General features: G+C 40.5%; 1 protein-coding gene across 5 annotated transcripts in view; it reads left to right on the top strand.

Moving 5' to 3' along the window:
* LOC137347694 (multivesicular body subunit 12B-like) overlaps positions 1 to 24,229 on the top strand; it is a 211,120-nt gene that overhangs the window by 59,163 nt on the left and 127,728 nt on the right. For all 5 annotated transcript variants that reach the window (XM_068012453.1, XM_068012454.1, XM_068012455.1 and 2 more), the window contains one exon: positions 2,477 to 2,611. In XM_068012453.1, coding sequence (XP_067868554.1) covers positions 2,477 to 2,611 — 135 coding nt within the window. The remainder of the gene's footprint in view (positions 1 to 2,476; positions 2,612 to 24,229) is intronic.

The following is a 24,229-nucleotide window of genomic DNA, read 5'->3' as shown; positions in this document are numbered from 1 at the left end:
CTTCAGGTGCCTTTCCAAATGATTGTGTAATAAAACTGAAGAAAAAGTTAGGTTTTGTTTAACTGAGAAAAGTTTTCTAACATACTTACACAAAAAGGAAAAAAGGAGCTACAGACAATGCCAGCAAAATATTCTCAGACTTCTTAATGCGACTATACGTTGAGATCTTGCAGCTTTTAACAGTGGAAAAGGGACAGAATCTTTTCCTTTTTTCTCTATTCCATCATAGACTAATTTATCCCTTTTTCCTACAACCAACTTTTAACTTCTGATGTTTGCTACTTAACTTCATTTGGAAAAACAGTCAATTATCACCAAGGCGTACTGGTCACTATACTGAGTCCTGCAAAATGGGCCAATGTAATCAATCTGTAAATTTCTCTCGCCCTTCTAGTGCCCACTAGAGGTGACTGAGGCACTACCTATTTGCCATGATAAAGTAACAAGTTATCCTCTATTTTAAAATGTTATTTCTAATGAAGGTTCATGATGACTACCTGGACTGATTTGATCCAAGAGACCTCACCCTACACCTCTGAAAGAGTTAAAGAGGGTGTTTCACTTTGTACATTATTTATTTGTCCCGGGAAAATGGTGGTTCCCACATTTCTAGAGCAGTCTCAAACATCTCGGCCACCTGATTTGGCTTTCCATTTTCACTGGCTGGGATGGACAATTTGAGAAAGGGCTCGAACTTTAACCATCCCTCAGGGCAGTTGCTTCCTCTCAGGCTCCCATAATCAACTGGATTTTAGAAAAAAAGGACCCTGAGGGCTGTCTGTGAATATGCAAATAGATTCTGACACAAATTATTGTTGCCATTAATTTTTCTCTTTTTTTGGGAATCCATTTTTCCCCTTCTCCATTGTAACACAAATTAAATCAGTCACACTTTGGCTAAATATAGCTTTCGCTGTGCAAACTTTACTTCGGTAAGGTTTGTTTTTGTGAATCAATTAGCCACAACAGTGGCTGATGAGTGTAGGATAGGGGAAGAGATGTTGGGGAAGCTGCAAGTGGGTACAGCGCTAAAAAATTGAAGAGAAGAGCAACATAATAAAAAGTAAAATACCAATGTTTTAAGAGTTGTGAAAATGTTTCCTTGATGATAGAAAGTCGGGTTACGAAGCACCAAGAGGATTTCTGAGGAGACGATGCAAGGGGCACATTGTGAAAGACCGTAATTACTTGTTTTTGTTGTACGATTATAAACATCACAATTTTTTCTGTTTATTGAGAAGTGAACATTAGCACTGAATCAACTAGCTTAAGGTCCTCGTGGAATTGAAACAAAAGCTTAGTTGCAAGTGTTTTTCTTTAGCCTATATTTTGTAAGACTACATTGCGGAAAAGGACGATGACTACCTATTAAATACATAATTAAAGCAGCTGAAATAAAAACAAAATAATCTTTGATTACTTTATTCTCAATGGCTGTTAAAATCTTGCAAGATTAATAGAAGCCTTCTGAGGTTATTGGTCATTAATACTAAATTGTTAGTGTAAACTGATAATTGAATCTTAAAGCACACTTTGAAGAGCAATTTGTATGTTGACTACAATTGATATGTCGTATTTTTATGTTCCATCACTTTTTCAGCATCAGTGTTGTAAGAATTCTAGTTTCTTGAACTGATGGGGCAGGATAGTCCACAAATCTGGGTTTTGGGTTTGAATGGGAAGTTATCCATGGGTCAACATCAGGTTTTCCTGCTGCACTGTGACATCACAGGGTATTGTCTGCTGTGGCTCAGTTGGTAGCATTCGCACTTCTTCTGATTCAGAAGGTTGTGGATTCAAGACCCTCTCCAGAGACCAGCACAAAATCTACGCTGATGCTCCAGTGTTGTATGAGGCAGTGCTGCACTGTTGGAGATACCATCTTTTGGGTGAGATGTTAAATTGTTTGCCCTCCCAGATGGATGTAAAAAAAAAATCCCATGAAACTATTTCAAAGAACAGCAGGGGAATTCTTCCCAGTATCCAAGTTAACATTTATCCCTCAATCAACATCACTGAAGCAGATTATCTAGTGTTTGTGGGACCTTGCTGTGTGCAAATTGGCTGTGTTTCCTACATTACAACAGTGACTACACATAAAAAGTACTTCATTGGCTCTAAAGTGCTTTGAGACATCTGGTTGTGAAAAGTTTTATAAATGCAAGTCTTTTTATTGAACTTAGCTTGAAAACAGAAAATGATGGAAATGTGCAGCAAGTGAATTGGCATCTAAAAGAGAAATGTTAATGTTTCAAGTGTGACCCTTTATGAATACTCTAATTAGAACCCTGGCTGAGAACATAAAAATTCTACATAACTTTAGTGGGAGTTATGAGATTTAGCCCATCTTGACTCTTTGATCTTGCATTCTCTGGACTGTGAAATATCCTTGGTTCCAGTAAAGATAGTAATATTAAATATTTTTAGCAAACAAATGTATTTCTAAAAAATTGTAACATGTTTGTGTAATTTTTAGGGAATTGAACAACATGGGAATATGGTACAGAATGGGAAGGGTTCCTAGAACACAGGAGGTCTCAACACCAACAACAGCAACATCTACAGCCCTGACATCTTCGTCTTCATTGAGTCCTGCTCCTAACCTCCCCAGGTACTGCTTTACAAAAATGATGGGAGGTCCACTCCACGTATTGAGCACGCTTTTGTGGGAAGAATTTCCTGTTGTGAATCCTAATTTTTTTCCCCCCTCTTCCAGTGGTAAACTGGCAATGTAGGTTTTGGTTTTTTTTCCTCCCTAAATATGGAATTCCTGTCTGTGTGCATGATGCTGGACTTCACACACAAATTACCGTGAAGTGGGGGGCAGAGGCAAAGACTGCCAGGAACCAACTCATGTACTCTCACCTGCTCTGTTTTAGTTTCTATTCTTGACCTTTTTCTGCTCTTTAACTGCTGAGAGAAGTGACATATAATATGGTTTCCATTGAAAACATTTTGAAGGACAGCCACTCAGCACTTCCTTGCAGCAGTCAATCTGAGAGTGAACCTCAGGTCACTTGTCACTTGTGACCTGAATTGTCACTTGTTGGTGCTTTCAGTTCACTGTCATAGTGAGAGATGTTGTTTGCTAAATAACTTTCTTAGGGGATATCTTGCAGTGTTGCTCACAGTGAATTGGAGATGATAGTGTTGCAAAGTGGGGAGATTGCTGATTGGAGAGTGTATGAGTGCTGAATGCGAGCATTGAAGCACTTAAGTGATATTCGATTTCTCTGAGACCAAGAAGTAAATGGATTAAATTTCTGAAGCACGTGTTGATTTTTTTCATGCCAGGATGCATGCTCGAGCGATATATTGTATGTACAATATGGTGGATCATATGATAAGGTGTTACTCAGCTGAGGGGCACATAAAAGCTTTTTAAGCTTTCATTAGTGATGCTGTGGGCCCATCAACTAACTCAGTTACAGTTCAGACGTTCATGGATAATATCGTTATGTTTTTGTATGAAACAAAATCCAGTTACCATCACTTCTGCAAATAACTTTCCTGGCTGGAAGTGCTTTTAGTCCTTTATCATTACTAGACGAGGGGCGAGGTGATGGGGTGCGGGGACTTGCAGACATAAAATTATGACAGTTTGGAGGCCGTATCTTCGAAACGTGGTGGTGTACATCAGACTCTAAAGGGAGGCAGTCCTAATTTGTATTCTGAAGCCACAATGGAGAGGGGCAGCTTTCTGTGTTTGACATGGATCATTGCAAATCAGGAGGAGCTAAGGTATCAAAGAGAAAAAACAGGCAACAAATACCAAATTTTAAGCACCATCCAAGCAGTCCCAATTGAGCCCTAGGCTAGCACTTTCAAAGGTCAGCTTTTTATGGATTTTTTTATTTTTAAGCTTTTTTAAAAGTGCAGTGGTGTGTTTTCTACATTAAACATATATTCTATAAATGTAAGTCATTATTAATGTTACTTCCATGGGTATGTTTTCATCCACATTAAAATCCTTCAAAATGGCAGCTCAAAACAAGTTGACAAATTTATTTTGAATAATTCAATTGAATTGTTTCTGCCAGTTGTCAGTTTGGGGTTGGTAGCTTTTGGGCGCGGGTAGGGAGGATAAGTGATTTGGTTGCTCAGTTTTATTATGCAACAATTGCAATCAAGCTTCATTCTCTTCTGCCCACTGTTCATGACTCCAGGATCATACTGCGAAGCAATTCCCATCTTTTTCCATTACCAATTGTCATATTAAACTTTTGCTCCCCCCACATGCTCTTCGAATTAACAAGTGCAAGGAGCTCATTGAGTTTTTTTTGTCATTAAGTTTGAGACCATCTGATCAGGTGCCTCTGCAACCTTCCCCCTGAACTTGTGCCTTTCTGTAGTTTCTCTCATATCTCAGTTCATGCCATTTGTGAGCTTATCTCATCTGAGACCAACTCCTGCTCCCTTGACCCAATTCCCACTAAACTGTTGACCACCCAAGTTCCCTTCCAAGCCCACATATGAGCTGATCTTGCACTTGGTTCCTTTTTTTTCAGCTACTGACCACCTTCCTTTCAAAACTGCTATCATCGGCCCCTCCTCAAAAAGTTCATCCTGACTCCTTCGTCCTGTCAGACTTTCACCTCATCTGGAACCTCCCTTTTCAACTGCAAAGTTTCTGAAACTGTTGTTGCCTCCCAAATCTGCAACTCTGTTTTAATCTCTCCAATAAGATTTCCGTCCCGACCACAGCACTGAAATGTCCCAAATAAGAGTCTCATGTAATATTCTCTAATTGTTACCATGGTAAGTTATCCTCTTTGACCCCTCTGCAGCCTTTGAGATGGTCAATCACACCATCCATCAACAGCACCTCTTCTTTTTTTTTTCAGTGAGACTGCCCTCGCTTGGCTCGACTCTTAGCAATTCAGTTGCAGCCAGAGCAACTCTGGCAGTGTGTTCAATTCCACTGAGTCCCCAGAGAATCTATCCTTGGCCAACCTCCTCTTGCCTAACTACATGCTACCCCCTTGGCGACGTCAATCATGAGGTTAGCATCCACATGTAAGGACGACCACTGCACCATTTGTCCTGACGCCTTCACTATTCCGGTGTTGTAAGACTGCTTGTTCAACATCCAGTCTTGGATGGGCTGCTTTTTCCTCTAGTTTAATATTGTGAAGATCAAAGCCATTGTATTCAGCCGCCACAACAAATTCCGAGCCCTCCCCAGCCTCCTACTCTTAGGTTGAACCAGATTGTTCACAACCTTGACATTGTATTCAACACTGAGCTGAGCTTACAATCCCATATCCTCTCCATCAGAATAACCACCTCTGTAACATCACCTGTCTCCATCCCTGCCTCAGTCTGTTTGCTGTTGACACCCCCCATCCATACCTTGGTACCACCAGACTCAATTATTCCAATGCTTTCCTAGCCAGCCAGCTCTGTAAATTTCAGCTTATCCAAAAGCTCTGCTGTCCATATCATATCTGACTCATCTAAAGCCCATCCTTGCTGACATACATTGGCTCCCAATCCCATCAGTGCCTCAATGTTTAAAATTCTCACCTTTTATCTTGACTTGCTTCTGTGTCCCTAATGAGACCATGTCCCCTAAGCTCCAGCAACTGTAGCTTTGCTATACTTAATTTAAGGTGTATACCTAAGAAATTATTCACCCCAGGGATACTAACTTATTTAACAGCTGCTGATTCACTATGGTTTTGATATTGAATTTACCACAGTAGCATTGTAAATGTTGTACAGAAACCTTAATGTAAATGGGCGAAATCCTGAACTGTTACTGCAGTGTTATTACCTCTAACACTGTAGTTGTTGGGTGTTAAGAGCTGCAGTATACTAGTCTTGGGCCAACCATGCTTACTGGATTTCAGCTTCCAAGGCCAGTAAATGGTGAATTGGTAGCTGTTAACTTGCTGGAAACTGGCAGGTAAGTTGATATAACCTGACTGCACGTATTCTACTTGGTGTTTCCATTTACTGCCTTGTGTTGGAGGCCAGTTAGAGCTATTTGAGACCACAAATGGAAAAGAAAGAGTTCCAAATTGTAAATTTCGAGCTAGTGGTTTTCCTTTTTTATTTGGAAAAAGTCTGCCTCACAGTTTTTAAGTTGTTTAATTTTTCACTTCAGTACCACTGTAATCAGAGATTTGAGGTGAGCTGATGACTAGCAATGAATGAAACAATTAACATTACTGGCATCTCTCTCTGTATAAGCTGTATTTGTTTCCTTTTATATTTTCTTCACAAGGTATGATAGTTTGTATATTGGCAGTAGTGTGTGCTCCGAGGCATTCTAATATAGCAAACAAATGATTGTATCACAGTCTGAGTTTTTTAAAATTTGCATATTTTGGTAAATAATTTAGAACTGAAATTAAGAAACTTCTAGGCTTGCAAAAGTTTGATTTGGAGTAGGCTGATATTTTGTGTCCTTCAACTTGCACGCCTTGGTTCATGAACTGATTTATAAAATTGTGATATTACATTTTTGCTTTGGAATACAAATTATCATCAAAGCTTATTTTTGTTGTTTCAGCACCGTGATTTGTAAAAACCCAGAATAATGTTATTGAAGTGGCTGAGTTCAGGCAATAAATTACTCTTTTAAGCTTTATGGTGTGGAAGAAAACATTTTTGAGGTCCATCTGTGTTCACAAGTCAGGTCACATTAAAGATTTAATGAGCTACAGATCAGTTTTTGCTGCTCTTAACTAAAAATGTTTTGTACCCCAAAGGATTAAAGAAACCACTGATAATTTTTAAGTTCCATGTGAAATTCTACTTGGCTTTCAGTCTTGCAAAAACCCTGTCATTGACTAGAGCAGAAATGTCTGTAAATATACTACCGGGACCAGAGGTTTGTGGTCTGTCTACTAAATGAAAAAAGGAATTAGTAAATGATTTTTTGCTGTGTGTGTAGTCACTTGGGATTGACATTGTAAACTGGGTTATTAAACTGAAGGTGATAAAGGAGAAAATATTGATCCTTTGCCTTTGAAAGTATGCAAGGCTCTTTTGTTTGTCTGCATAGACTGTATTTCAACATTGCTGGAAAAGTCTACAACCGAGTTTTCAAATTTCCTTTCAGGTTGTTTATTTCCTAAAGCAGTTAGTAGCATTTTAATGCTGAAATATTTTGTTTCCATTTTCTCTTGGGTTGTAAAAATAAGTTTAGATATCAGTTTAACGATGCCTTAAATCTGATACTGACAACCTAACAGTCTACTAGATCAGCACTATTTCATTTCAGGATCTTTAAATTAATTTTCCTTTTAGAAAATAAATTACATCCATACAGTTTATGAAGTCATGATACAATTTGACACAAAGTACTTGCGGAGGGCTACATGGATCCAAAGGGTGTCTCAGTACATTGTGCAAATATTCTAACGGTACACAAGGGTCAGAATAATTTGACAACTATCCCCGAGGTTTGGCTGGATCAGGGGCTATCACAGGTTTGGCGAGAAGTCGTGTAAGTCTGAGGCGTTGTGCTTTGTCGAGTTATAGATGAGGGTTAATAGTCTGTGCATCCACTGTGATATTCTTGGGTGTTGGTCACTATTTGGGAGGTGCCCAAGTTATGTGGACTTTCAGGAGTGGGTTCCAGATTGCCTGGTGCTCACACCATTCCATGTGGAGTCCATATGTGGTTTACAAACATCTTTGTTTTAAACTTTGGCATTTAAAGGTTCCAGGACTTGTTCGGCTCATCATTGTACTTTCCAAAATGTGTTCATTGCTTGATACTGTGTGATGGTAAATTTCAGGTATGTTGCATGTACATACTATGTAGGGTCACAAACAAAAGTCTGTTGAGCAAGAAAGAGGCCTACTTGTTACAGTACGTAAATGTTTACATGTTCACCACCAGTGCCACAAGGCTTAGAGCAAACCAAATAGACATTTAGAATCTATTGACAGAATGATCCAATATAAAACAAAAAACACAGTATTGTCCTTTTACAAGACCTTTGCCTTCATCTAGAATTTGGTCCCCTCAGATGGTGGATAATTTGGAGGCCTTGCAACATCTTCAGAGGAAGACGGCTAGATTGATACCCAGTTGAAATGCCCTTAGTTACCACAAATTTAGGGACCTGGGTCTTTTTACTCGAGCAAAGCATAGACCCTGGGGAAATTGAGTTCTTTAAAATCATGAATTAGATAGCCTGGGGAGAACCTGAGGACATATGAATATGTTAAATGTCAAGAGGTATTTCTTTTCGCAGAGGGTCATTAACCTTAGTTGTAGCTCGTGCAGTGAGTGTGGATTTGCTCCAGGCTTTCAGAAAGGAGCTGGACAGGTTCCTGGTTGTGTACATAAGGAAGGTGAGATGTTAGCTGATGTACCTTATGGCTACTGTGGTCTTTGGAATTCTTTTTTTTAAACTGAGGGGTCAGTGAGGAAGTTCACAGCTTTTTCTCCCCCTGAATTAGCTTAGGGGTTTTGCCTCTCCTAGGAGATTGTGGCTGCTGGTTGATGGGAAGCTTTGGGGAACATGATGCACAGTTGCAGTAGGACTGCAAGGGGCAGGTTAGAGGAACCAGCTGGTCTTTTCCTATTTGTTAATTTTGTATGTTCTCATGTAAAACAAATTCAATTATTCCAATATTTACCAATCTGTAGAAAATTTCTGTATTAAAAACCAGTGGGACCTGCAGAAGTGAATCATAACGTTGCACAATCAATTTTCTGCTGCTTAATTTAAGCTTTGCCTTCTGTGTAGCCCATTGAGGACCTCTAGTGGCAGAAATCCAACACCTGAAGCTGTATCAGCAATTGTTTGATGCTAACAGATACTTTTAGATACTGATCAATTATCTTCACAAACTGCTTTATATTGTGATCTCGAGTCATGAGAAGATTTGATAAGTTCATGCTGGTATCCTTTTGATGTTCTTAGATGTCTCTGGTGATCTTGATAACTCCAAAAAGTGATTAAGCACTGCACTGTTCACTCCAATAGGATTTACTGTCATTGAATATTGAAGCCACATTTTCTTCTTGACTGACTGGATTTGGTAAAATCAGCAAGTTATGGCAACAGTTAGACTTGAAATGGCTGCATTCTTAATTGATGATTCAAAAAGTAATTCCAGTCCGACGTATATGAAGCACAGCTAAATGTAATAGTTTTGCAAAATTGATTGAGATGTCAAGTCTTTAGCTGAAGTGAAATGAATGTTTTTGAAATTGTGAGATAGTCTTTATGTAGACATACTTATGACTCGAAATTTAGTTTCCGTTAAAGTATGAGATGGCTTCTACTGCTAAGCAATGAAGAATTAATACTCAGGATTTTTCACTCCCATCGGATTGTGAAGCAATTTTTTTATGCTGTAGTCGAGCAGCTGTTCCGATAACCATATTCCTGTCCCCTACAATGTGGAAATAGCACCTGTTGATTTATTTTGCCTCGCAGGGTCCCATACCCAAGGATAAACTGACCCCAAATGCAGTGATCTGCAAATATATTTGATGTAATCTGGCATCATTCCTGGAAGGCCTAGCTCTAATGTTAAGGATATGCCCCCCTCCCCCCATTGTTCTCAATGATGTTCTCAAAATGACAAATTTTGCACAATGAGCAGAATTTCAGACTATAGCAACAAATATGGTAACAAATAAACAGTAATTTCAAGCTCAATTATCAGCGTATATTAAAAGTACAGTAGACATGATGCATACAATTAAGAGTCTGTAATGAGTCAGCTACACTTCATAACCCCTGATTTACTTTTGAATCTAAATTGCCACAGTAAGCTTTTTGTAATTCATGCCCTGTAGCATAGTGTACCCTAAATGTAACGGTAACAGATTTTTGGAATAATTTTGAGAAACAAAGAATAATAGTGGCACAGTGGCGCAGTGGTTAGCACCGCAGCCTCACAGCTCCAGCGACCCGGGTTCAATTCTGGGTACTGCCTGTGTGGAGTTTGCAAGTTCTCCCTGTGTCTGCGTGGGTTTCCTCCGGGTGCTCCGGTTTCCTCCCACATGCCAAAGACTTGCAGGTTGATAGGTAAATTGGCTATTATAAATTGCCCCGAGTATAGGTAGGTGGTAGGGGAATATAGGGACAGGTGGGGATGTGGTAGGAATATGGGGTTAGTGTAGGATTAGTGTCAATGGGTGGTTGATGGTCGGCACAGACTCGGTGGGCCGAAGGGCCTGTTTCAGTGCTGTATCTCTAAATAATAAAAATAAATAAAAGAGTTCAGAACGAGAAGGTTTGGTTTTGGAGGGGGTGCAGCGCAGATTCTCCAGAATTAAAGTGGGTTAAAAGACGATACTTTGCATAGATCAGGCTTGTATTCCTTTGAGGATAGGAAATTGAGGGGTGATCCAATTGTGATGCTTAAGATGATTAAAGGAGTTGGTAGGGTAGATAGAGAGAAACTGTTTCCTCTGGGGAGACCAAAACACGGGGAGCATATCCTTAACATTAGAGCTAGACCTTGCTGGGATGATGCCAGGAAGCACTGCTTCACACAAGGGGTAAGTGGAAAACTGGAACACTCTCCTCCAAAAAACCTGTGGCTAGATCAACTAAAATTTCAAAACTGGGATTGATAGATTTTTGTTAGGTATATTAAGGGTTAAGGAAACAAGGCGGGTAGATGGAGTTGAGATACAGATCAGCCATGATCTAATTGAATGGCAGAATAGGCACATGGGACTGAATGGCCTACTTGCCGATCCTATGTTCCTATATGATGAATTCAACATTTTTTCAACCTCCTGCTTGTTTGCTCTTGAGCAGACCTGGTTTCTCTTAGAACTGTTAAGTTTAAGTAGCCACTTTTGAAAGAACTCTCATGCTTTTTCAAACTCTATAATCAGTATTTCTGTTAACTACTTGAGGTAGAGATTCCCAGACATATATTATACGTGTGTCTAATTAACAACATGAAACAGGTGACAGGTGTCATAAATACAGTCCTGAAGATCTATGAACAATTTGCATGTCTGTGTCAAACTTGCAAATCTTCAGAATGGAACAAACCAGTTATTTTTCAATCAAAAGAATAATGTTGCTAATTAAATAAAGAAAATGAGTCAAATGTAATCTTTTGATCAAAGACAGAATTTGATCTTTCAGTAAATGAAACCAGTAATTCCATTTTTTACTGCATTGAAATTGCTAGATCCATAATGTGAGAGTTGAGTGTTACATTTTTTTTTAACGCTTTAATCAATGTCTCCTGTACTCCATGCCAAGGACTGTAAGTGGCCACTTGCTCCCTACGTGAGTGTGACTTTATTTACACAATATCTAGGAACATAGCATTACCAAGAGCCAAACGGAAACCCTCTTTGCTCTAATTCTTTCTTTTGGGCCTCCTTATCTCGAGAGACAATGGATACGCGCCTGGAGGTGGTCAGTGGTTTGTGAAGCAGCGCCTGGAGTGGCTATAAAGGCCAATTCTGGAGTGACAGGCTCTTCCACAGGTGCTGCAGAGAAATTTGTTTGTTGGGGCTGTTGCACAGTTGGCTCTCCCCTTGCGCCTCTGTCTTTTTTCCTGCCAACTACTAAGTCTCTTCGACTCGCCACAATTTAGCCCTGTCTTTATGGCTGCCCGCCAGCTCTGGCGAATGCTGGCAACTGACTCCCACGACTTGTGATCAATGTCACACGATTTCATGTCGCGTTTGCAGACGTCTTTATAACGGAGACATGGACGGCCGGTGGGTCTGATACCAGTGGCGAGCTCGCTGTACAATGTGTCTTTGGGGATCCTGCCATCTTCCATGCGGCTCACATGGCCAAGCCATCTCAAGCGCCGCTGACTCAGTAGTGTGTATAAGCTGGGGGTGTTGGCCGCTTCAAGGACTTCTGTGTTGGAGATATAGTCCTGCCACCTGATGCCAAGTATTCTCCGAAGGCAGCGAAGATGGAATGAATTGAGACGTCGCTCTTGGCTGGCATACGTTGTCCAGGCCTCGCTGCCGTAGAGCAAGGTACTGAGGACACAGGCCTGATACACTCGGACTTTTGTGTTCCGTGTCAGTGCGCCATTTTCCCACACTCTCTTGGCCAGTCTGGACATAGCAGTGGAAGCCTTACCCATGCGCTTGTTGATTTCTGCATCTAGAGACAGGTTACTGGTGATAGTTGAGCCTAGGTAGGTGAACTCTTGAACCACTTCCAGAGCGTGGTCGCCAATATTGATGGATGGAGCATTTCTGACATCCTGCCCCATGATGTTCGTTTTCTTGAGGCTGATGGTTAGGCCAAATTCATTGCAGGCAGACGCAAACCTGTCGATGAGACTCTGCAGGCATTCTTCAGTGTGAGATGTTAAAGCAGCATCGTCAGCAAAGAGGAGTTCTCTGATGAGGACTTTCCGTACTTTGGACTTCGCTCTTAGACGGGCAAGGTTGAACAACCTGCCCCCTGATCTTGTGTGGAGGAAAATTCCTTCTTCAGAGGATTTGAACGCATGTGAAAGCAGCAGGGAGAAGAAAATCCCAAAAAGTGTGGGTGCGAGAACACAGCCCTGTTTCACACCACTCAGGATAGGAAAGGGCTCTAATGAGGAGCCACCATGTTGAATTGTGCCTTTCATATTGTCATGGAATGAGGTGATGATACTTAGTAGCTTTGGTGGACATCCGATCTTTTCTAGTAGTCTGAAGAGACCACGTCTGCTGACGAGGTCAAAGGCTTTGGTGAGATCCATGAAAGCAATGTAGAGGGGCATCTGTTGTTCACGGCATTTCTCCTGTATCTGACGAAGGGAGAACAGCATGTCAATAGTCGATCTCTCTGCATGAAAGCCACACTGTGCCTCAGGGTAGATGCGCTCGGCCAGCTTCTGGAGCCTGTTCAGAGCGACTCGAGCAAAGACTTTCCCCCACTATGCTGAGCAGGGAGATTCCACGGTAGTTGTTGCAGTCACCGCGGTCACCTTTGTTTTTATAGAGGGTGATGATGTTGGCATCGCGCATGTCCTGGGGTACTGCTCCCTCGTCCCAGCACAGGCATAGCAGTTCATGTAGTGCTGAGAGTATAGCAGGCTTGGCACTCTTGATTATTTCAGGGGTAATGCTGTCCTTCCCAGGGGCTTTTCCGCTGGCTAGGGAATCAATGGCATCACTGAGTTCCGATTTGGTTGGCTGTATGTCCAGCTCATCCATGACTGGTAGAGGCTGGGCTGCATTGAGGGTATTTGCTCTAATACCTTACTGAAATCATTACAAGTCCTGTTGTGCTTTCCTAGTCTTCCTAGACGAAGAATAAACAGTATTGACAATGTATAATCTATGAATTAGGCATTTTAAAAGGAAAGGTTTATTTGTAGTACAAAGTCCATATAACAGATTTCACTTTGTTATGGAAACTTTCCACCTGATTCCCCTATGATGTGCAAAAAAAATTAATAAAGGGGTATTATTTCACTAGTGCTGTTCATAGTAATCTGGAAATCTAAACTTATACTTGAGGTTTCAGATAACCCCCACAAAAAAAATTAGGTATTCCTCTCTATCACAAGGAGCTTAGAATAGTGATGTAGCTTCTAGCTAGTCAGCTGTCTGCCAGGTGGACCTGAAAGCATTAGGACCTCCTCCCCTCAAGTCTGTCTCTGGCTAGTCAAGGTGACAAACTGACAATAGTCAACTGACAATAGATTGATGACTATGCAAATGTTATCAGGAAGTAGGATAGAAAGTGTTGCAAATGCCACCAGGTCATTCAACTTCTCTGAGAGAACAGATGAGTAGGATTTGAGGTGTAAACCCTTTGCCAAAACTAAGGAAGGATCTATACCTGAAACACTACCTGATTGTTCTCTTCACACTTGTTGACTGACCTTTTCAATGACTCCGGCAGTTTCTGTTTTTGTTTGATTTTCAACATGTGCTTTTGGTGAGTTTAACAGCAATAGGTTTGCAATTATGAAGGTGTTAACATATCAAAGCCAAATAATGTCACGACAGCGACATACCAGCTGCATTGTCTTTTGACCTGGTTGGCCTTTCAGTGCAATTTCTAGCCATATCTACAATGTGAATTCCACTTTGAGTGGAGATATTAAGCCCACAGTAACTATTATGTCATGCACTTTCCGCTCAGCTTCTTGGAGTGTTACTGCTGAGTTGGCTTGTTGGAAATCTGCATGTCCAGACCTGTTATATTTCCCCCGCTCCCCGTGCCAATTGGAGATGGGTTTGAACACATCAATTGATGATCTGCTTAACATTGAGACCTTGCGTGGGGTATGAACCCACATCTTGTTACTTTGTCTCAGTGCTGTCAAGCATCAACCAAATGCATCACCGCACCATCTATCTCTGCTTTTAAAGTGATCAGTCTGCTTCTTCTACTTGGAAAAGTCAAGCAAAATTTTTTTTTCCAGAATTGAATATCTAAGCAAACAAATTGTTGCATATTCATCAATTGTAGCATTTTTTTATTTGATGGAAAATTGAGAATTTTTGCCCTACTAAACAAAGCTCATAATCCGAGGTAAAGGCCTGCTCGGGTCTGGATAAGAAAACCCGACCCGAACCCAACCGAACCACACCGGACCCGAGCCCAACCATAGTGTGCTCACTGTACTTACCACTTTTGGATGGATGAAATGGAAGGAAGCTGCACTGCTGCAGCATGAGCGCGATGATGTCATAGAGACACTCAGTGCGCAGACTCAGTCTGTGGAGTACTGTGTGTGTCCGACCCGGCCCGGCCCGACCCGAGCCCGAAAGCCGGACCCAGAAGAGCGGCCCGACCCGACCCAAACCCGACACATGTCGTCGGGTCCTGTCGGGTTCGGGTCGGGTAGCAGGCCTTTAATCTGAAGGGACAGATAGGTAATCTGCTCCCAGACCAGTGTTCCTGTTGAGTTGACTGCTCAGAGGATCATTGATAATATCAATTAACTTCTGATTCAGCTGAGGTTCTTGGGCAAGGGAATCATAGGTTATCGGGGGTAGATGGGAGTGTGAAATTCGAGACACAAACAGATCAGCCATGATCTTATTGAATGGTGGAGCAGACTGGAGGTGCTGAATGGCCTCCTTCTGCTCCTAATTTGTATGTTCGTAAGTTCCATTGAATTAACTTGCGGATACCTCAGCCTGCATTCCTCCAATCCATGGCAATATATTGGAGCACAAAATGTGTTGTGGCTCCAAATAGTTAGCTTGTTGAAAACTTTTCTGTCGGTGGAAGAAACGTGGTTATAAAATGCAATTTATTTTTCATTTTGCAAAACTCTGTTTTTGAAGATGTTGGACTGAACATGTTATTTTAGCTTTTGTAATTTTGATTTCTGGCATAAATTCATGCACATATTGATTCTCAAATGGAGGTGGAGTACATACAACAATAAAGAAAAGTTAATGGGTTTGCAAAGACTTGGCCTTGCTTCTATTTCTAAACAAAGATGGTATTTACTAACAGTTTTGTCGTTTTTAGATGACGGGCCTTTCTTGGCTTCGAATCCAAATTCTGATTGCGGATGCCTGCAGCTTCTTTGTTCTGAATTCTGCCATTTTTGACAATTCTTTTACATTTCAAAATGATAGTTAATGTGGTGGTAAGATTCCTTGATTATATCAGTAATAATGTACGACTATGAAGCAAAACAGGACTTGACAGGTTTCTGTATCTAACGCCACTGACTGGCGATGTTTGGGGAATGCAAATAGTTAAGGCAGTCAAAGCTTGTTTATCGCACAAATTTGTCATCACTAATCAAAGTTGTCTTTTTATCCTTCAAACAACGTGCAGTGAAAAAGGCAATAACTGATAAAGGTTTGTGGCTGTGGTGCATTAATGTTGAAAAAAAAATTAGAAACTGCAAAATTTCACCATCTCCATCAATAGTATTTTGTACTATCTGTATGTATCTAGTGCAAGAGATCACCCCCTTAGTATTCTAAAAGCTATAGATCTGAAATTCCAGTTGTAGCATGCCTGATGCGTTCCTCTTCCCCTTCCCTCATTCCCCCAACGCACAAACTTCAAAGAACTTAGGGACTTTTCTTTTTGAGCATAATCATTTTGTAATTCATCTATGCTGTTTTCTGATCAAATATTAAAGAATTTAGAAAGGTTACTCTTTCTGGACTACAAAAGAATTTTCATAAAACATTATTTTTCTTCAAATAAAATTCAGGATAGGTACAAACAAACATGTTCAGTTCATATTTGTTTTAATTCCTATACTTTGAGATTCAGCTTTTGAACTTCATGACCAGTGTACAGTAACCAAGCAGCAGGTTTCTGTAATGTTTCTTCTAATTAGATATGTAGATCTTTAGATTAGATTAGAGATACAGCACTGAAACAGGCCCTTCGGCCCACCGAGTCTGTGCCGACCATCAACCACCCATTTATACTAATCCTATATTCCTACCAAACATCCCCACCTGTCCCTATATTTCCCTACCACCTACCTATACTAATGACAATTTATAATGGCCAATTTACCTACCAACCTGCAAGTCTTTTGGCTTGTGGGAGGAAACCGGAGCACCCGGAGAAAACCCACGCAGACACAGGGAGAACTTGCAAACTCCACACAGGCAGTACCCAGAATCGAACCCGGGTCCCTGCAGCTGTGAGGCTGCAGTGCTAACCACTGCGCCACTGTGCCGCCCTTAACTAGCCAACCAAATATAGAGAAGTAGAAATCCAGTTGTCTGGATAAGTTTGACAGTTGCAAACTAAATTAATCAAGACATTTCATTATATTAAAAAAAATTAAGCATTTTTAGACAGCATCATGCTTGGAAGTGTTTTTTTTATTTTTATCACTGCACTAGTCTGGGAGCTTCTTACAGTTTTGAAATCTATTTACTTGGCCAAAGTTTTTTTATGTATAAAAAGAACACCCAGTCTGACTTGGCCCAGATCTCAACCTTCGCTACTGAGTGGGATAGATCACTAGCTGGAACTTCCTATTGTGATGATCTTGTATCCTGTAACAGGAACTCAGTCCGACAGAGAAAGTCAACAGACACATTTTATTGCTTTAAAATGGGATTAGCAGCTGTTGATGAAATCCCAGGTAAGTGTGCAACAGACATTTCTTTAGTTCTTGTTTTGAGCTGTTTATGTAAACAGTGTTAACATTTTTAATTCTGTATCCAGTGTTATACTCCAGAAAGCCAGGTGGCGAAGGATAGAACCGAAGCCAATCATTACACACTGTTATAAGCTTTTATTTTCGGAGATGCACATTACGAACATGTACCTCCTAACCCAACAACCACAGTTTCAGTCTCTGTTCCTATTTATATAACTCTATCGCAGTTCCTTCACTGTTGCTGGATCAAAATCCTGGAACACCCTTCCTAACAGCACTGTGGGTGTGCCTACCCCACATGGACTGCAGAGGTTCAAGAAGACAGTTCACCACCACCATTCCCAATTAGGGATGGGTAATAAATGCTGTCCTAGCCAGCGATGCCCACATCCCATGAATTAATAAAAAAAAAGCACAAGTGAATCCCCAGTTAATGTCTCCCACCTGCATATAATTAAACACAATTAATAGATTCCCCCACCCCTCTCAATACAAATTAGAGATTATATGTACAACCAAAATTTCAAAACAAATTAAATCAAAGACCCCCATATTATGTGCAAAGCATCACATTGTGAAACATTCCACCTGGAAAATGGGATTAGAATAGTTAGCTGCTTGATGGCCGGCACAGACACGGTGGGCCGAAGGGCCTGTTTCTATGCTGTATAACTCGATGACCTCTGGGACGCGTAACAATTTCTTTGTACGTGCATTCCCTTTTGTAAATCAATCCGACAGTTGATGACTTGCAATTTAATTTTAGAAATATCCTTTCTCTCCAGCATTTGTTTCAAGCTTGCAAGACCAATCCATAGCCTTTTCTCACTCGCTTTTTGTAGTGTACATTATCCCACAATGAACGATTATCTACATAACATTCAGTGAATATACTACCTTCAGTATGTCCATTGTACACAATCTCACTTAAACTGTTTATCAAATAGAATCCCATATCCACTGTCTTTACAAGAGCCAGTGCTTTGGCAGCCAGAGCATTTTTAACAGCAGTTTATTTTTGTTTGCACATTTTTATTAACATTTATCTACATAGATGCACCTCCTAATCCAAGAATGACAGTTTCAGTCTCTGTTACTATTTAAAGTAGCAGAAGTGAATCCCCAGTTAAAGCCCACCAACTGCATATAATCAAACCCAGTTAATATACAGTTAACATTCGGTGGGATTACCAAATGCTTGGTTTCTTGATTAGAATATTTAAAAGGAAGAACTTGCATTTTCTAGTGCCTTTTATGACCTCAGTACATCCCAAAGCGCTTTATAGCCAGTGAAGTATTTTTGAAGTGTCGCTGTGAGAATGTAACAGCTAATTTGTGCACAGCAAGCTTCCACAAACAGCAGTATAATGATGACCAGATAATCTGTTTTAGTGATGTTGATTGAGGTATAAATATTGAACAGGGCACTTGACAGCTGAGGTGACTAAAGTTTTGCTGTTGAGTAAATTTAACTGACTGAATATTGATGGTCAAAAGGGGAATAGCAAAAAGTTTTTTTTTGTGTTTTGGAACTTGTAAACAATGGCCACCTTATGATTCTTTCCATCTTGTGATTTTTTTTCAAGTCCTTTTTTTAAAAAAGTTTTTTTTACTTCTATTTCTGCCAGTTTTTTCCCTTTTCATCTTCTGAAGGTTCTGATTTGCTTTGTAACGTGGGACCTGGCAGTGTACATCTGGATGATGGATTCCTCCTGCCGCAGCACCCAGACCACACTCTGATGTAGTTACAAGCTTATTTCAACAACATAGCTCCACAGCAAGATCAGAGGATTTGCATCTCTTCCATGTTTCTTTTGAAGTTGCATGCGATCCTGACTTGGTCGTAGACCAGCGTTCCATTATCAATGCTGTGTAAACATAGTAAAATTCCCTACCTAGCCCAGTCATAGGAGTATTACCAGCACAGGCACTACAGAAGGCCCCTTGGGACATCGAAATTTGGGCAATAAATATGGTCTTGCCAACTTTTCCCATGCCTCGAGCAAGTAGAAAAACTATCAAGGAGGAATGTGACTATTTGATATTCATGCTTTGCCAGCTTCCATTGGAAAGCAAACTTAAATTCTATAGCCCCATCTCGGGGTCAGTCGGGTTTCTGTGCCTCTGTCCATACTAGCTAGACTGTCCTCAACACTACTGGTGCTATCCCTTCCTCACCAGTGCTTGGTGACTCAGCTGTTCCTCATTCTTAAGATCATTTGCTGCTTTTTCCGTAATACATGCATTTGCAAAGGTATCTGCTTCAATGGAGACAGTGAGGTTTGATATTTTGGTGAGAAATCTTCAAGTTTGGCTCGAAAAAGACATTCTCTGTGAAGAGAGCAAATGCTATGTTGATTAAATAAACACACTTAAACATTTGTCGCTATTTTACACATATGCATTGTCATTGTGTGGAGACATTGATCGATCATGTTGTCTGGAATCTTCTGAGATCCCATGCCTTCCTAGCTCTCCCTCCTAAACAAGTATAGAGTGACTTGCACAGGTGTGATTTGTTTCATGGCTATTGGGGATTCACTATTTATATTACCACTTCCAATTTAGTGCAAGTTTATCCTCAAAATGTAAGAATAGTGAGGATTTTGAATGGATAATTTGACTCATTGAAGCTCTTTCATACAATAACTTTTCTGTTTTGTATGTATAATGAAATTTGTTTAAACTTGCAAATTTTGCTTTGACCTTATTTGATACATTCTCACTAACATTTCTGTATTAGTACTTTTTTTATATAAAGTTACTACTTTCCTTCATGTCCCTATGTTTTACAGAACACCAAACGTTCTCCTATCTGTGCAAGCCTCTCCCACGTTACATTGTTGTGTTGATTTCTGTCCCCTTTAAGAATGAGTATAAACACAACGTTCCCTTCCATTGGTTAAACTAAATAAATAGAATTGCTTTCAGTGATTGGAAATCTTTAGTTTGTTCTGATCAATTTCTCTATACTGTTAGCACCCAGAGGTTTTGCAATATTTGTCCTAATTATAGATGTGTCCTGTTTCTCAAACACCTGCCTTACAATATAAAAGTTACATGTTCATTAATCCTTTGTTAAATGTCCACTTAATTCATTGGTAGCAGCTCCCATCTCTGAAACAGAAAATTGAGAATTCAAGCCCTACTGCAGGTCTTGAGCACAATAGCTAGATTAATGCTTCAGTACTATATCGAGGGAGTGCTGCATTATTGGAAGAGTTGTCTTTTGGATGAGATGTTTAAGGTGAAGCTTTGTCTGCTTGTTCAGGTGGATGCAAAAGATTCTACAATACAATGTCCTACATTGCTCCGTCAGCCAATGCTGGTCATTCATCTCATTGTTGTGGGAGCTTGCTATATATACATTTGCCGACAATGCAGTGACTACACTTCAAAAGTAATTAATTGGCTGTGAAATGCTTTGGGAAATGTTGATGTAAAATTGCTACATAAATGCAAGTTTTTTCCGCTTACATTACTTCATCCTTTAATAGATGTAGTCCATAATATCTGAGAATGTGAGGCAACATGCAAAAAAATTTTAATTTTGCTGCTTTTGGCTATAAAACTGTAATCTGATCTCATTACTTAAAAACTTTTATGTAGAAATTCTATTAGTCCTTAAAGCATCCATCAGTACCTCCAGACAGTGACTGTTCAAATCCACCTGTGTGCAAATCTGATGTAAGCATTGCTTGACCGAACTTGTATAAATGCAAATAACTAAAACTCATCAATTTTATATGCAACTTTGGTTAGAAGAAAAATCTTGACTGTTACATCATTATTGGTTACACAGCATGATTTTGTTGACCTACTCTGTATTCTGTCTTAAATTGTTTTGGTGAATGTTTTAAAGAGTAAATAAAGCCTGCAAAATCACACTTAAGTCTTTTACTAAACTGCAAATTTGATTTAAAACACAGGTGCAAAAAGAAACCAGTCGCTTCCTGTTTAGGGTTGCACTGTTGTCTATTTTTGCCACATTCATTCTTACGGGTATGCTATAGGCTAGACGATGCCCTCCTCTGTGGATGGTGTCTGGGTTTGACTGATTTTGGCACAGTTGGTCTATCTGTAGAGTGCTCTGGTGAGTTGCTTTAAAATTATTATTCAAAATACTATTCAAAAGAGGTATATTAATGGTGCTCCCAATGTGCAGTCCTCCAAAGATAAAAGGCTGTTCATATTCAGCATTCAGTGATAGTTTCGTAATCTTTAAAGTCTGAAAGTTAAATGCAAGTGTTTCAGTAATATGTTCCGTGTAATAAAGCAGAAGTATTTCAGAAGTACTTTTTGTCTCTTATACATGGTATTGAAAATGTTTTATTTCAGAACATCCACAAATCAGTCTCTGTGGAGATTGCTGCTGCTCTTCAGCCATTTAGGTGGATTCTTTTTGCCACTACTAGCGGTAGAAAAATGCACTATCGGCTTTAGATAAGTGGCTTTCATTTAGATACTCAAAATATCCTGGATCAAATAAAGCTTTTAAGTTATATTTTGAAAGCTTCCAGTAGTGCAGGGCTAAAGAGAAAATGCATTTTGCTGAATTCCTGCATTGTTCTGATTGCCACTTACTAGTGTGTCTTAGCTCTGCCCTTGTGTTTTATGCTTTCAAACTGTGGGTCAGTGGCAGTCTGGGAATAAACTTACAGTATAAAATCTCCTTGTCAGTGACTACATGAAGTTGTCTCCAGTGACATGAATGCTGCCTACAGCTTCTTGTTCTTTTTGATGATGTCGCTGGAGAGGAACTTCATGATGCCACTGAACAGGAGATTGTATACAACATGCCTATTGCAAGATTGCCTCTATACAGCAGGTTGAAAGCAGAAAACTCAAATGCTGTTTGTGTGTGGATAGCTTTATTCTCACTCTGGGCTATTGACAATCCAGGAGAATATATTTTCCTTCAAAGATGATTGCAAATGATATGTATGGCCTGCTTAGAAATTGTCAGTAATTGTTCTAGTAATTAAGTGAGGTGGAATTGTGACACAAAAAAAGTTTTGTAAATGTTGGCAGACTGCTGAGTTGTCCATATTTTATGGCATGTTTATATTGCCATTGCTCTGATACGTAGGCCGGAATCTTACAGCCCTCAAATGAGCGGGCTGGTGGCGGGGCGCGTAAAATGGAGTCAGGGGAGATGGGGGATGGTGGCATTCGCAAGCTGCTGCAATTTTACGAGTGGCGGCAGTGGTGAGTAACAGTCTGCCAGCCCTAGGCCAATCCAGGCCCTTAAGTAGCCAATTAACTGGCACTTAAAGGCCTATTCCCGCTGCCGCGGGTATTTTGCCCTTAGCGGCCAGACGGCAAAAGCCTCCAGGTTTTACCAGGCGGCCTTCTTGCAGGCTGGGGGCGTTCCCTCCTGACCAGGCACCTTGTGCTCCGTGGAGGTGGGTCCCCAAAGCCCCAACTGCCCTCAACACACAACACTCACCAGCCCCCGGCCTCCTAACTGTTCCCCCCCCACCACCTTGCCTCACCGGGGTCCATCCGATTGTCCCCGTCAAGGCCCTAAAAACGTACCTGTCTTCGGGGGCCGTCTTTCACCTTGCTTGTGATGGCTGGGTGTAGTCCCAGCAGTGGCCACCGCTCCCGGTGATGCTTCTGTGACTAAGAGCTGCCGGCCCGCTGATTGGCTGGCAGCTCCATTAGGCGGGACTTCCATGCCCTTGAGGCAGGAAGTCCCATCCAAGACCAATTAAGGGCCTGGGGAGCGGAAAATCCTGGCCTGGCTCCCCAGGCCCAGCGGAGGCGGGTTCGCCCCCGACGTTTCGGCCGAAAAACTATGTCTGAGTGCTGTAGGAACCACCCCATTTATGACATTGAACAGATTCCACATGACGTACAACACTTTTAACAAGACCTATATGGTTGTTTTTAGTTTGCAGCTAATGGCTGGAGAAGATGTTTAGCCCCATTAGAAGCTAGGAAAAATGGCCACTGCAGCAGTAAGACTGATAATTGTTTGATACGATAGTCTTGCTTATGGTATTGAATGAACAAGCGAGAGGTTGTGAGCTTTAAATCCCACTGTGGTAAGCTGTGAAATTGAATTGAATCAATCTGATAATTTGTGGGAAAACTCCAGAAAAATGACCATAAAAGCTGTCAAAATGTTAATAAACACAACTAATGGACAGGAATCTACCACCTGACGTACTTAATGCTTATCTCTTAATGCCCTCTGAAGTGGGCTAGCAAGCCACTCAGTTATCTAAACCAGCAGTTCAAGAAGAAGGCCCATCTCCACTATCAGTGCAATTAGGGATGGACAATAAATGAAGCCTCTTCACTGTTCTTTACGTGGCAAATACTGGTGGACATCACCTGTTTTAGTGAGGTATGTGCTCACCGGAGCCATTGACCCTGGCTTATTTATACATTGCAGTTGCAGTAGAGGTTTAACAAGCAAAATCATCTATGGGCTGTTGGTTGAATGCTACAAAATCGAGTTAGAAGGTAAATTATGTTGAATAACCTACAAGGAGCTGTTTGATGAAAATTGTAATAGCATTGATTAAAGGTAGTTTTTTTTGTATTCATATTGAGAGTTGAATGATTTCAGTTTGATGTGTGGTGTTTCTGCTGAAGATCATTTTAATGTTCCTGGCAGTGGTCAGGCACTTATGTGTTGAACTTTTATAGCTATACACATGGTTCTGTTTGAGTTTGGTCTTGTGCAAATAATACTGTATTTTTATATTTCCTGGAATGTTGTGCTTTTTCCTTGAGATCTGGGATTTGGTTTGGATACTTAATTGCACATAGGAACAGGGGTAGGCCATTGAGCCCCTTAAACCTGTTCCACCATTCAGTTAAATCAAGGCTGATCTGTACCCCTACTGCAGTTACCTGCCTTTGATCCATATCCTTTGATAACCATCCTAACAAATCCTATCAATCTCCGTCTTGAAATTTTCAATTGATACACCATCCGCAGCCTTTTGGAGGAAATAGTTCCAGATTTCTGTTATCCTTTGAAGAAGTGTTATTGATTTCACTCCTGTAGGGTCTGGCTCTAATTTTAAGATTAAACTGCCTTGTTCAGATTCCCTGCCAGAGAAAACAGTTACTCCTTCTTTCTACCCTATTGAATTCTTCTAACATATTGAATGCCTCAATTAGATAATCCCTCAGCTTTCTATACTCGAGAGTACAAGCCAAGTTTATGCAAACTGCCATCAAAAGTTAACTT

The sequence above is a fragment of the Heterodontus francisci genome, chromosome 32, assembly GCF_036365525.1.
Source record: "Heterodontus francisci isolate sHetFra1 chromosome 32, sHetFra1.hap1, whole genome shotgun sequence".
In the NCBI taxonomy this organism is placed as follows: Eukaryota; Metazoa; Chordata; class Chondrichthyes; order Heterodontiformes; family Heterodontidae; genus Heterodontus; species Heterodontus francisci.
This window is presented reverse-complemented; position numbering and strand designations above follow the sequence as displayed.